The 13,887-nt window shown below is 42.0% G+C and overlaps 1 protein-coding gene across 1 annotated transcript; it reads left to right on the plus strand.

The window, feature by feature from the left end:
• The first annotated feature begins 1,031 nt into the window (after window positions 1-1,031).
• LOC148501459 (glutathione S-transferase kappa 1-like) lies at window positions 1,032-13,348 on the plus strand. The gene is made up of 8 exons (XM_088450405.1): window positions 1,032-1,243; window positions 3,530-3,611; window positions 6,343-6,471; window positions 8,074-8,174; window positions 8,301-8,336; window positions 9,139-9,255; window positions 9,694-9,787; window positions 12,879-13,348. Exons 1-8 carry the CDS (start codon window positions 1,175-1,177, stop codon window positions 12,920-12,922), a joined length of 672 nt encoding a protein of 223 aa, XP_088306531.1. The 5' UTR covers window positions 1,032-1,174; the 3' UTR covers window positions 12,923-13,348.
• Window positions 13,349-13,887: the final 539 nt, after the last annotated feature.

Genomic DNA, 13,887 nt, shown 5'->3' on the forward strand with positions numbered 1-13,887 from the left:
CTTTGCAATTGCGATCCTTGCTGAATGAGGCCCTGGGTCTCTATCTCAGTCTCCAAGAGTAACTGAGGCTACACCAAAGTTTGTATCTTAGTCAGGTGATGAATCTGTGGCGTTCTCCTGCTCCAGCTCCTGTGCTTAGCAAGCTGCTGAAGTGCTCCTCCTCTGCGCTTCTTCAGAGCACAGACAGGCAAGCACAGAGGTCGCGCGGCAGTGTGACGTCATAACGTCGCACGCGTATCCAGTGTAAGAAAGCACAGCCGCACAGGAAGAGCGCGGAAGGTTCTGTGTTCCTCTCGCTCCTTACATGACGGGCTGCGGTGGCGAAAGTATAATTGGAAAAAAATTCTAGCAATCTAATGGGTGGTCCAGTGCACACCCAGACCACTCCTTAGTTTCGCCTATCACCCTCTCCCTGCTCTAACACCCTCACCCCGCTCTCATACCCTCACCCCGCTCTCACACCCTCACCCTGCTCTCCCACCTTCATCTCTATATTAAAGACTGATATGTTAACATCCACCCCCACTGCCCAAACTGATTATTTTTTTTTTTTAACTGGTTTACACACCAATTGATGTCCCACCTCTGCTGCCGCTCCACCCACATTATACACAGCAACGCACACATCCGACAAACTGCCCCCGCACCCAAGGGGAGGGGTCCTGCCTATTTTGTCAGTCCTGGGCCCCACAATATCTGATGACAGAACTGACACTCTGTAAGGCGCTGCTGACAATATGTCAAATGTACAATGAAGAATAATAATAAAAGTGAATTTACATACGCAATATTCACCTTCTTAAAATACATTATTGATATTGAGCATACTCATAACATCATTTATTGTTTCTAAATTATCAGCATACAATAAGAACATATGCTGAAAAGTACATCCAGAATAAAATAAGCGACAGCTAGTAGTAGCTACTACCGTAGGGTTTCACAGCTATTCTGCAGTTACGCAAGTAATAGTTTCAATGTCGATTGCAATAAATACAGAGAGCAGCAGATGGCACTGCAGCAGTCACAGCTCAGCCAGCTACAGCAAGGTCACCAGACTACAGGAGGAAGGAGTTTGCCCCCTTCCTTCTCACAATTTCTCTCGGTGTGACCGTGTAATGCTGGTACAGTAGTCAGTGTACTGAGCGAGTGTAGTACAGAGTCAGACAACAACATGTCTAAGCGGAGGGTGGTTGAGCTGTTCTATGATGTGATCTCCCCATATTCCTGGCTGGGGTTTGAGGTCTGTATATATTTACCTATTCCCTGTATACAGCTATGTGTGCAATTGCTTAGGAAGCAGCAACCTAACAACCACGAATGCACTAATATGTTAATAAGCCTAATAAATTATCTCTACTTATCTGTATTGTTTTCTTTTATCCTCTCCCAGTGACTTTCTTTTCTCAGATTAAGGGACCTTATGTATCAAGCCATATTTTACAGAAAATTATGCAGAAACTGCAGTTCCTGCATTATTTTATGTAGTACCTATGTACTAAAAGCACAATGCAGGAGAGTTCAGAGAAATCTCCTGCAAAGTGCTAATTAGCACTGCAGATCGCAGTCCCCATTATTAGCAATGGGGACTATGATCTGACCCCTATGTACTAAACTCCAAAAAGCAAAGCTTTTCGGAGTTTAGCCCCGGTAGTTTACACCATCTTCTATGGGGGCTCCAGGTGCAGGTGAGATATATTTCGATCTCTCCCCCGTAGCCCCTGGTGGGCTCCGGAAGCTGACACTGTGCACATGTGTAGTGTCATCCTCCCCAGGGGAAGTCTTTCACTTTTAAAAGACTTCTAGATGGCGGGGATATAATTTGCAGGGACAGAGGTTACCAAAACCTCTGTCCCTGCGAGTTCCCCTCTGTACATAGTGGGGATATTTTCATAAAAAATTAATATATCCCCTGCGAGTTGGATACATAATAATCGCAGCAGTACCGCCATTATTAGTACATAGGCCCCTTTATATATGTGAGAGTGAAAAAATGTTTTAGACCGGTCAGGAAATTGCTTTTGAACTGAATGTGTGATCTGGTTTATATGTATTTAAAAGAGCGATGTGTCCAAAAAGTTAGTGATATGGCCATGCAAGAGACGGCACTCAGGTGAGTATATTTTTTTTTGTTCAAGATGCACATGAAAAGAGTTGTTGCCTTTATAGTATTCATGTGTGTATAATATATATATTTTATTTTCTTATTTTACTGAGCAGTGGATTTTACATTTGTTATTATTGCTTTTAAAAATGGCAGGGAATATCGGAAAAATTGAGGGTTTGCTAAATCGACTGCTTAGTGAATATGCCCCATAGTGTGGTATGTAGATAGATATTATGGGGTAAATTTACTAAAGTGAGAGTTTTTAGAAGTGGAGTTGTTTCCCATAGCAACCAATCAGAGTCTACTTAACATTTAACTAGCACCTTCTATTAGATAATAGCTAGAATCTGATTGGTTGTTATGGGCAACATCTCCACTTCTAAAAACTCTCACTTTAGTAAATGTACCCCTATGGCTCTGATGACTCCCTTATGCCAGTTGGATAAGTATTTTATTTTAATGGAATGACACTTTCACTTGCTGTCAAGTTGATCTTATTAAATGAAGTATGTTTTGCACAATAATTACAAGGTCTGCATTTCTTTTTATTTATACTTTACTATCCTTTAAATTTATATAGCTCCACAAGGGGTCCGTAGCGCCTTACAAGGTACAGAAAAAATATGAACGAAACTAGAAAAAGTGACTTAAGCTGGGTACACACTTACCCGACCCGGCAGCTCACCGGCCATCGCGTTGACCGATCAGCCGATTTGATGAGCTACTGTGTACACGCTTCCTAATCGGCTTACATTTTATACTAGAAATTTGTTGAGAACTATGATAAACATAAGACCGGTCACCCTAATGCAGCCATAGACAGATATATACTCACACAAGTGTCACATTTTTATTTTACTGTACATAAAAAGGTGAACACAAAGTGGAGAGAGGCCTACAAAAATAAAGCAGCTGAACGGAAAAAGAGAACAAAAAACTTTCATAAAAATTTGCTTAACGGATTTGTCCATCTATTACTTTGTTGTAATCTTCATGGTAAAAATTGAGAGAGAAAAAAATTCTGCAGAAGTCACCGGTGCCAGCAGTCACCCCTCAGCCACCCACTGCAAGGTCACCCGACTGCAGGAGGAAGAGAACCCACAATCTCCCCATTACTTGTGTAGTAAGGGTTCTGGAGATAATGCTGGGGAGCTGGCGACTTTGGGGTGTTTGAAATCATTGAAAAGATTAGGATGAGGTACCTGTAGAAATTCTCGCTTTCTTTTAAATAAGTAAATAAAGGTCAGACAATTTCACAAGTCATCTTTTTATTAGTGTCTTTAAACTCAGTGTGGAGTGATCATGCACACATTCATTGCAAATGTTAGCCCTATGCTTTAATGAAGCTACGCAGGATGTGCAGTTTGTACGTAGTTCTCTCGGGCTTTTCTAAGTGTATTTATGCTGTTTTTCTCTCTATAGGTCCTGTGCCGGTATAAGAACGTGTGGAATGTAGATATTCAGTTGTGTCCTGGGTTCCTTGGAGGCATAATGAAGGCATCTGGTATGTAACAGAACATAGAGCAGGGAGCAGACAATTTTTATTATCCGTTATTTATACAGCGCACACATATTCCACAGCACATGCGATGGGTAATAACGTGGTCCTGCTTTATAAAGTTCCCATATGGGATTAGGTACAGTAGTATGATTCCTGTATTATGTTCTAAACACAGCACTTACACAGACTCTGTGGACCCTTATCAAGTCATGCATCACCCAGAATCTCCATTCATTACCCGGTGTCAGTTTATGAGCCATTAATGGCTGTTGTCCTTTGGACTTTAAGCTATACAGATAACCAGGGAAAAGTATGTTTTCCTTATGTTCTGCGGCAATGCTCTCTATAGTTTATTAATAGTGACTCCACTCTATTGAAATAATATCCCCTGTGTCATGATCCTTATATCTAGGTGACCTTTTAATGTAAATGCCTTTTATGCACAGGCATTATTGAGCACTTAGAATATGTGTTATATGGTACAAGTGGGTGAGGCTTGTTGGATTGCATACTTTGCATGTATGAGCTATGCACTATAGATGTGTCCTTATATATCTTTGCTGCACTCACCCCAAAAAGTCCATCTTGGCGCCCCAGGTCCTGTGCAACTCTGCTAAAGACACCAGACACTAGCAGAGGTGCACAGGACCCGGTGGTTCACTAATGCCAGGCAAGTCGCGCTGTGAGGCTAGATGTATGAGGACACATCTGTAATTGTGTTATTAGCCTTTTGCAAAATACACCTAAAAATGACGTATCTACTTAGCAAGAGCATAGACCATATTAAGATGAATGTACTCCCATAAACACTCCTATACTCCAGAGGAACCTGTGAGGAGGGGGAAGTCACAGCCCCCCAAAGTTACAATGAAGAAGGTGCGCGTGTGTTAACTTGTGTGTCCTCTCCTGGTATAAGTGACAAGGTTCTTAGGGGCTACGTTCTATATTACTGGGACCTCTGCAGTACAGTTGTGCTAGTTATCCTGGTTGGATTGGGAGGAATCTCAGTGCTTTTCATCAAGGGATTGGTAACATTTGGAAGAGGAGACACTTTTCTTTCTGTCTTGTGCAATGTAACAAAATGTATGTATCCGTTTAGAAGATATATATGGTAATGGCTCTAATGTGATATAACTGTGGATGAGGAGGGCTTCACTGTGCCTATGCTCATACCTTCAGTTGTGGTTGGGGAGACTGCTCGTCTGTGATTGGTGGCAATGCTTCGTGTTTGTATCTGCTGCATATATCAGAGATGTTCCACATAAGAGTCAGAATGCCCAAATAAATGACGATGTATATTGGGCCTGATTCAGAGCCGCTCGTAAGCGGCCGCTCGTTCGTTCCGAGCGATGTTAGCCCAACTGCGCATGCGTACGGATCGTTATACGCATGCGCTAACCAGTCAGTGCGGCCGAAATTCATGTGCTCGCAAAATAGCGAATGCCTGCTATTTTGAGTGACAGAAAGAGGCGTATGTGGGTGGTAACAGGGGGAGGTGCTTGAAAATGGGGAGTCGAAATCAGAACGCAGGCGTGCTTAAAGGTCAAAACGGGCGTTTTATGGGTGTGCATATTTAAAACAGCAGCGTCATTGACCACGTCACTGGGTTATTTAATAGCCAGAACTGCTCGCAAAATTGTGGTAGCAAAAACCAACCACAAGAATAGCGAGCAGCTCATACCCTTGTCGATGTACTCGATTAATCTAATAAATAGCGGACATGACGTAGGATGCGAGCGGCCAGGGGGCGTATTTTTCCAAAAAACGACCGCAAGTTTTGTTCGCTCGTTCAGACATAGAGGCGTGAACAGACCGCAAACAGCGAACGGTTCATTTGAATAGCCACCCCTAGTTTTAGAACGAACGACCGCAAATAGCGAGTGGCTCTGAATGAGGGCCTTTGTTTCCTATGCACCATTGTGCTACTATATTATTTCTTAAAGGATTGTTATGTTCTATTTGAAAATATGACCAGTAAGCTACAGAGCTGGATACACAGGAAAATATGAGTGAGTTATAGGGGCCTATTTATCAAGAAATAGTAAGGGGCTATGCCCTGAAAACACCTGAATTGGGGGGTTACCTTCAAATATTAAGTGTCCTTGACATTTATGTATGGAAGACTGTTGAAGATATCTGTTGCGTTCCTTTTACTACAAAAGCAATCTACATAGGTTTCTATCGGGGCTGAATTTACGAAGCTTTGATCCGCCAGCTAGCGCCATCTTCAGGTGGCCACTGTATCCCAAGGGCTATGCTACCCAGATATTACCTGGAAACAGTTCCGTAAGAACACTCCTCGGGCCATGGTCACCCCACAACCGTGCCTGTGCAGTAGAGCTGCCGTGTACTGATAAAGAAGTGATTGCATTAGATCTTACACATCGCAGGGACAGGCTCCTTCTAGAGCAGCCCAGTATACAGAAGAGGTGCTCTGAATACAAGGAACAAGAATGGAGAGTGCAGTGTGTGGTGAATGTAAATAATGTAAAATCTTACATACGTATTCCACTGGTTCCCTACGTATTGTGTACGTATTATACAAAATACCCAACAGTCAGCAATTTCAAAACGCCAAGCATTGGAGAGGTCAATGTCCAGAATAACTATATCATTTGTTCTGTCATCAACTCTTGTGTATGCAATATATTGCAGTCTTCTAAAACCTGCCTAATCATCTATATTGTATGTCCATATGATAGCTGGAAAACTGTGTTATTCTTTTCTGATACAGATAACAAACCTCCTGCCATGGTTCCCAATAAAGGTGCATACATGAGACAAGACATAGAGAGACTGTCCAAGTTTTTTCAGGTTCCTCTTCAGCAACCAAGTGATTTCTTCAATGTTATCCTGAATAAAGGTCAGTCTTTATATTGAGCTATAACATATTCGTGCATGACCAGGTCCATGACAGTAGCAGCTTGGCTTCATACGGTTACAATGTATTTTTCTAGAGCAACAGTTTCCAGAAATGTCCTGTTTCTCGCTTTTAAATTGATGATACATAAAAGCTTGTGCTGTATATAAGGAAATGCACACTACCTGATTGTTTTGTATGAACTTTTGTTTGTGCTCTACGTATTCACATCATGCTGTTTTTATGTTTATGTGGCGTTGTAGCAGTTTATTCCTTGTACTGTACATATGCTACATATGTCATGAGCTAGTCTAAGATAAATTGTGTACTACTAATCTATTTGTACATTTCCGGCTTTACACTTATCTTTACATGAATAGGGGCATATATCTATAGGAATTAATAAATGGACATAAGTGATACGAGGAGCAGGGACTCATGCTGTCACTTTCTTTAGGGTCTGATTCAGAGATAAAGGCAGCAGCGATATTTACACAGTTACTCTTACTGTACATGCAAAGGTGTTCGTAATTGCGTACGGCATCCCTAACACTTGATGGTATGCACTCGGGAAACCTAATCTTGACAGCCGGCTTTCCGACTGCTTAATCCCGGCGAGGGTTAAATGACATGCATCTAAATCTAGACGCCTGTCATTTTACCGACGCCGGAAGACTGGTGCCCGGCATCCCGATCGAAGGGATGCCGGGCGCGGACAGCCGCTGGGGGGGGGGGGAGTGTTAGGGTTAGGCACCCCCCCCAGGAAGTTAGGGTTAGGCTAGGGGGAGGGAGGGTTAAGGTTAGGCACCCCCGGGGGGGACTTAGGGTTAGGCATCCCCCCGGGGGACATAGGTTTAGGCGGCGGGGAAGGGGGGTTAGGTTTAGGCACTTAAAGGGGGAACTAGGGTTAGGCACTTAGGGGGAAGGTTAGGGTTAGGCACCCCTAAGGGAGGGTTAGGAGGTAGAATTGGGGACGATCAGGATTTTCATCCATGTCGGGCTGTCGCTGTCGGGATTTGAACCGCCGTCCAGGGGTCCGGCGGTAAATCATACCGATTCCCACTTGATAAGGGGTTTGGCAGGTAACCTAAAGTGATCTCAAAAAGGGGTCGTATCATGGGCGTGTTAGGGGAGTGTCACAAGCGTGTCAGGGAGCGCTGCTGCGTTCCCAATAGCTAATTCACAGCTTCAGAGGCCATGTTTAGTTGCATTAGAGAAAAGTAGCTAGAGTAGCCCCTAGCCTACCACAAATGCCGATGGTGCAACCGATGTTGCTTCGATGTTGGTGTGTTTACAGTCTTCTTCATTGCAAATGCACAGACCACACAGCCTGAAAGTGGGCATCTCACCGCTCATACACTCCATCATACAGTCCAGCACAAAGAGAAGGCTGAGATTAGCATTCGTGTATTCCCGCAGCCGCTATTGCCAGAGCTGCTATGACTCTGGCTGCATGACCAACTGTCTCAGAATCGGGGCCCTCTTTACACAACTGCATTTCTTGCACTGACCTAATTGGCCTTTGGAGTCCTAATATAATCAGTGATCTGTCTCTTCCCCCATTCTCTACTTCTTCTCGGTAACATGTCAGAGTCCATTTCACAGGGAGTCTGTCAGCCATGCGTTTTGTCACTGCTGTTCAGATGTCACATCCGGAATTCCTAGAGCCAGTTTCCCGGGAGCTGTGGATACGGATATGGTCTGAGGTTGGTGTTACTTAGATTACTGGGGTCTTCCTCTAACTACATGCTGTATCACTCACATTGACAGTGCATTAGTGTGCTTGGTGTAAAAGCTTATGTTTTATTTCTGATTTTATTATGTTCCAACAGGATAAAGATATTACAGAACCAGAGAGTATACTGGAGGTAATAATCCCCACAGCTGGCCTGAGTATAAAGGCATTACAATGCTATTCTTTCCTTTCATTTGTTTGTTTTATGTCCCTAACATTTTGCAGAGGTACATATCTAGGTTAAAACAGTATCAACCAATCCAACATTGCCTTTCATTGGCTGACATGCAATAGACCAATACAAGCTAATGTCTGATTGGTAGTTATGGTTTGTACCTTTTAAGAAATGTTGGTGAATAATCCTCTGTCATTTTACTTCGTAATGAACAGGAATATAGCAGCTGTACAGTGGAACCCGGATTATTTGGGATGGCATTAACTATGTTGCAGATTAACCGGGCATGATAAAAATATATATATGTTTTTAACCCTACCTGGTACTACACTTTATAAATACAGTACAGTAGACCAGGCTAGGATGCATGTGCTAATTTCTGGTGCAACTCTACTTACACTACGTATGTATTTTACTTTACAATTTTGCTTCACAGAGTAATTGTGTCTACATTAATAGCTAAATACAATACTGTAGTTAGTGTAGATGTAGCAATTATATTACAATGATTTAGACTACCCAGGCAACCCCTCACCTTGTTTAATTGGGGTTCTACTGTATAACATATTTTTTATTTATTATTTTACATTTCTCCCCCCCCTTAAGTACATAACAATGAGTAACACGCACAGACGATTGGAATCACATTCCACAATAGCATTAATAATAACAAGATGTCATTATAGGATACTGGGCTGCTTTACAATGTGTTGTTGTTCCCCTTTTGTGTGTGATTTAATTGTTTTCTATACTCTTACAGGCTGCTAAAAAGGCAGGAATGCCCGAAGATCAGGCTAAACATGTGCTGAGCACAATATCTTCCCCAGAAGTTAAAAACAAACTGAAGGAGACTACAGACAAAGCTTTGGCTTATGGGGTGAGCACCTATGAGCAGAATCTGGGAAGCGATCGCCTTAGGTCACAATAATACACTATGGGCCTTAATCGCAGCAACGTCTATTGGTGACTTACTGCAAATGCCACTACAAACTCCATCCCTCATGTACATCCGTGCGAACGAATGTGCAAGGTCTGAGGCTCCACTTTCTGCGCCTGTACATGCAGCAATACCGATTTGTGCGTCCTTAGATGCTGCCATCAGTCGCACCAGCACTATGACACCAGCTGCAGTTTTGCCGTCTGACAAAGGCCTCCTGTTGCTGTGTGTCTGTGTACGCATTCGTTATCAAAGACACGCCAGCGACACTCCCATAACAAGCCAAGTGTGCGCTGTTAATTTGATATTTATCTGCTCCAGAAGTCCCTACATTTCATTTATAGTTTGATCCTTTTTGTTTCCCTTATTGTATCACAGATTTTTGGTATGCCTTCCATTGTGGCTCATATAAATGACAAACCCCAGCTGTATTTTGGATCTGATCGCTTTGAAGTTCTAGCGCATGAACTGGGTCAGTATTGAAATTCTATCTATCTGCTCGTATCTATCTGAAACAATATTTTAAGAAATAAGCCTTAACAGTATGATTAACTGCACAATCTTACATGTTCAGAGCATGTCAAAAAATTTTTTTACTAACAAACCCATTTGTATATTAAGCCTACAAAAGGCCCTGAAAGGTCTTGACAGGTTGTAGCTGGAATCCTCACTGCAAAACTGTGACTGCACCCCTTATCCTGTGACTGCACCCCTTATACTGTATATATTGCAAAACAATGAATTGGGTCTCCTAATATCAACACAAACTACAAGGATTATCCTGTAGATAAATAAAAGAAGATTCACTGTAGTTTTCTGGATCAATGGTTTTATCCAAAATGTATAGTAAATCTACTTGGCGTGTATCCTGTTCATGATTTTTTCCCTTTTGAAAGATGTTATGGTGCTCTTTGGGCCAGATTCAGTAGCGTGCGCAATTGTGATTGCAACCGCCTACGCATCGCAGCTGCTAAAATATGCTAATGCTTGCCAAGGCACAACCGACATAAGGACGCTCACTGCTGCATTCTCACATCCGTCCAATGTCGCTCTTCTGAGTAAACATCGCTACCATTGACACACATCGCACACAAGTCTGACAAGCCGCACACTCTGCAATTATCCTCGCACGCAGAAAGAGCTCTCATGCTGCGTATGTAATTGCAGTGGCTAATTTATGCACGCCCCTGAAAACGGTGTTCAAACGGACAGACGCACCGGCGTTTTTTTCCGACCACCCCTAAACGCTGACAACCTGTCACTCACTTTGCAATGGATTTCTCTGTGCATTCGTAATCGCAATACGATCGGTGCGCATACGGTGTGGTTTATAGGCATTCGCCATGGCAAACAGTCGCTTGGTCTGCGTCCATATTCTCTATTGCTTACACTACTGAATCAGGCCCTTTGTCCGTTAAAGAAAGAACAAACGTAAAACAAATATTCAATGGCACTCACTACATATCTGCACATTGAGGATATACATCCAACAGCAAGCTGCGTTTGAGTCCCATAGATTAGAAGATCATCCACCAACTGTACTCCACAACAGGTATTCAGGTATTATTCTTACCTGAAACTAGAAGTTAGCCTGCATGTCCCACATACAACAACATAATGGTTCAAGCCTCTACTCTGGTGTGTAAAAATATTTCCTCCCAGTTTCATATGTGGTCATAAGTAATGTATGTATAGCAATATGTATGTATAGCAGTTACATTTGTTCTACTATATATTATATATACAGGGGTATTCAATATGGGAGCGATAACATCGTTTTTGCGTTAATATCGCACTTTTGACGTCATTATCGCAGGTTTGACTTATCGCAGTTTAGAAAAGTCTTTGATAAAAAACGGGGATAACTTTTCATCATTGAATAGGTGACAAAAAAAAGTGCAGAATTGGGGTTTAGGGGTGCAAGCTTAAAAAAATAGCCTGCACCCCTGGGAATGACATTTAAAAATGAACTGTGTCAAAAAAAGTTTTAAAAAAAAATAGGGACACCCCAAAAAATTAATTAAAAAATTGGGGTGAAAAAAAAAATGGGAAAAAATTGTTTAACAATAGGGAAATAGGTTCAGGGCTATTCTGCAAGTATGCGGCAGGTGTTTTCTAGAATAGAATTATAGCGGCAGGTGCACAAATGCAGAATTTTTAAAAACTTACTTTAGGGACATCAAAATATGCTAGTACCCATTTTCATGTACCCCAAATTTGATGGGACCACTTAAAAAAACGAAAAAAATAACCTAAGTGCTCTTCTGCATCACTTCTTCAATGTCGGAAAAAAACACCTGCTGCGGCTATTTAAATCCCTGACTTTCAATTAAAGGCTAAAACGGGGGTACCCATAGTGTTCCCCCATGTTTTTACTACTTTAGGCGGGTCTTACAATTTTTTTAAGGAAAAATTCGTAACTTTACGCAAATCCAACTTCGGAGTTTCCCGTTTTTGTTAATTTTATATTGAATATGGGTATAAGAAAAAAACTCCGATATGAAACGTTAACTTCGACAGTGAAGTTAACGTTTCATATTGAATACCCCTCCTAAAGTATAAAAACTACAACATTGAAAACACTACTATAACTAAGTATGAATAATAAAAGTTATATATTATATTTATTTTTGTTGAATAGTGCACCTACAATACTACCTCGTTTTCCTGTTTCTCTACGTGGAAACCTCCCCTGACCAGGGCCAGTTTTGTAGCTTCGCAGGTGCTTTATTAGCTGGGAGCAGAGAGCTGCTTTCATTGCTGAGTGCAATACTGCCAGATACCACTAGATGCCCCCATTTCCATTGCACCATCCACCATTGCCAGAAGTTTACAGCCTGTGAGACAAACTATAAAGGAATGAGAAGACGGCGCACACAGAGAGGACCCCAACAGCGAGAGGGGGAGACGTTCACTTATCGATGGCTTGAAACAAGTGGAGAAGTTTCCTATAGCCAACAATCAGCTTCTGCCTATCAGTTTATAGAATGTACTTGAGAAATGCTAACTAGGAGCTGATTGGTTGCTATGGGCAACTTCACTACTTCAAAGTTTGATACATTTCCCCGATACTGCTGTGGGGGGTTCCAGAGAAACCATTGTAGAGCTGCAGTAGGTAAATACAGAACTTAAGCTGTTCCCCACTTACTTGACCTCTGTGCTCCACTTTATCCCAGGAGCCCCTCCTGATGTGGGCTGCTCCAATCAGGTGTTTCACCCCTTTTATTGTTTACAGTTTCTCTTATTAGTAAGATTCTCATAGGGCACTAATCTCTCGTTTCATAGTTGTCAGTGGGCCCTCCACGTCCTGATAGTGCACTAGTTACATGGAGGTAAATAAATGACAGCAATTTATCTCTGATTACTAAATTACAATAAAAATTAGTACCATCTTTGTTTTCACATTGGGAAAAGTCTGAATATTCCCAAATATATGTAATATAGTGTGTTTATGTGTTTGTCCTGCAATCCTGGGTCTATACATGGTGTAAGAATCCTCAGGAAATGAAAGAGCCTCCAGAATACAGACAATGTAATATACTGTATCTCCTCTTCTCTTGTAGGTGAACAATGGTTGGGACCAGTGCCTCAAAAATCCAGATTGTGACACAGCATAGATGGGAAGACACTGCCACATGAAGCTGGGGATGTGGGCAGGTCACAAGCCATGCTTCTAATCCTCTCCTCCTTATGTGGTTTGTCAGGATCCTCCTGATACACTTCTCCAAGAAACTGTGTATTTCAAGCTGAGACCTATTGTACTGATAATACTGCAATAATATGTTGTCTGAGTACATCATTATGTGATGTATAATAGCAAAAAATATATCATTGGCTTATAACCACCGGTAAATTAATTAAACCTACACAGTAATTCAAATCCGAACTATAGATCGCAAAGATGGATCACAGGTTTAATCTGGTGTGAAGCCAATAAAGTTTAAGAACGTGTGTTATAAGCTACAGTATATCTGCCACTAATTCTGCCATGGTTAATAAATTCATAGTAATAAATGCATAGTTTCATTATTGACCTTTGTGTGATTTACTATTAAATTCTACCATTGTTTATTATATGGGGATTATATTCACAGGGTTAATGGCACATTTAGCTTCATGTGATTTCATATAACTGCACATTACATGGGCCCATCCTGTCCTTGTGAAATAGGGTTGGGGGGGTTATTGGTGTCGACAGAGTTTGCAAGCTACAGGGCATGTTACATAGGGAGAAGCCCCATCTTAGGGCTCTTCTTCCTATGATAAATAGACTCCTACATTGTACATTGCTGCAGTCACGCCAAACAACCCCTCTCGGCGTGCCAGTTCCCGTGAGAGACTGCTGGCGCCAGGTGTCTTTCTCGTGTCTCTTTTTGTATAACTGTGTGCAACTTAGTCCCTGGATCAGCATGCAAAGTGCTACGATGCACTGGCCGCAGCTTTTTTCCACGCCAAGTTCTGTTTACAGGCGCAGTCCCACACAGATATACAAATGTCACATATCAAATTAATCAGCGCAGTCTCCTGGTGCATCCTAGTCCATCACATTGCAACCTAGACACATTTTTGTAA

The sequence above is a fragment of the Taudactylus pleione genome, unplaced genomic scaffold (assembly GCF_031769625.1).
Source record: "Taudactylus pleione unplaced genomic scaffold, aTauple2 ptg000518l, whole genome shotgun sequence".
NCBI classification, from domain to species: domain Eukaryota; kingdom Metazoa; phylum Chordata; class Amphibia; order Anura; family Myobatrachidae; genus Taudactylus; species Taudactylus pleione.

Bases quoted from the DNA above. Each gene is read 5' to 3' on its own strand.
- LOC148501459 (XM_088450405.1), top strand. From the start codon at position 1,175: ATGTCTAAGCGGAGGGTGGTTGAGCTGTTCTATGATGTGATCTCCCCA. The intron at 6,472-8,073 runs GTCAGTCTTTAT...TCCATTTCACAG, and splicing joins CAATGTTATCCTGAATAAAG to GGAGTCTGTCAGCCATGCGT. The intron at 9,256-9,693 runs GTGAGCACCTAT...ATTGTATCACAG, and splicing joins ACAAAGCTTTGGCTTATGGG to ATTTTTGGTATGCCTTCCAT.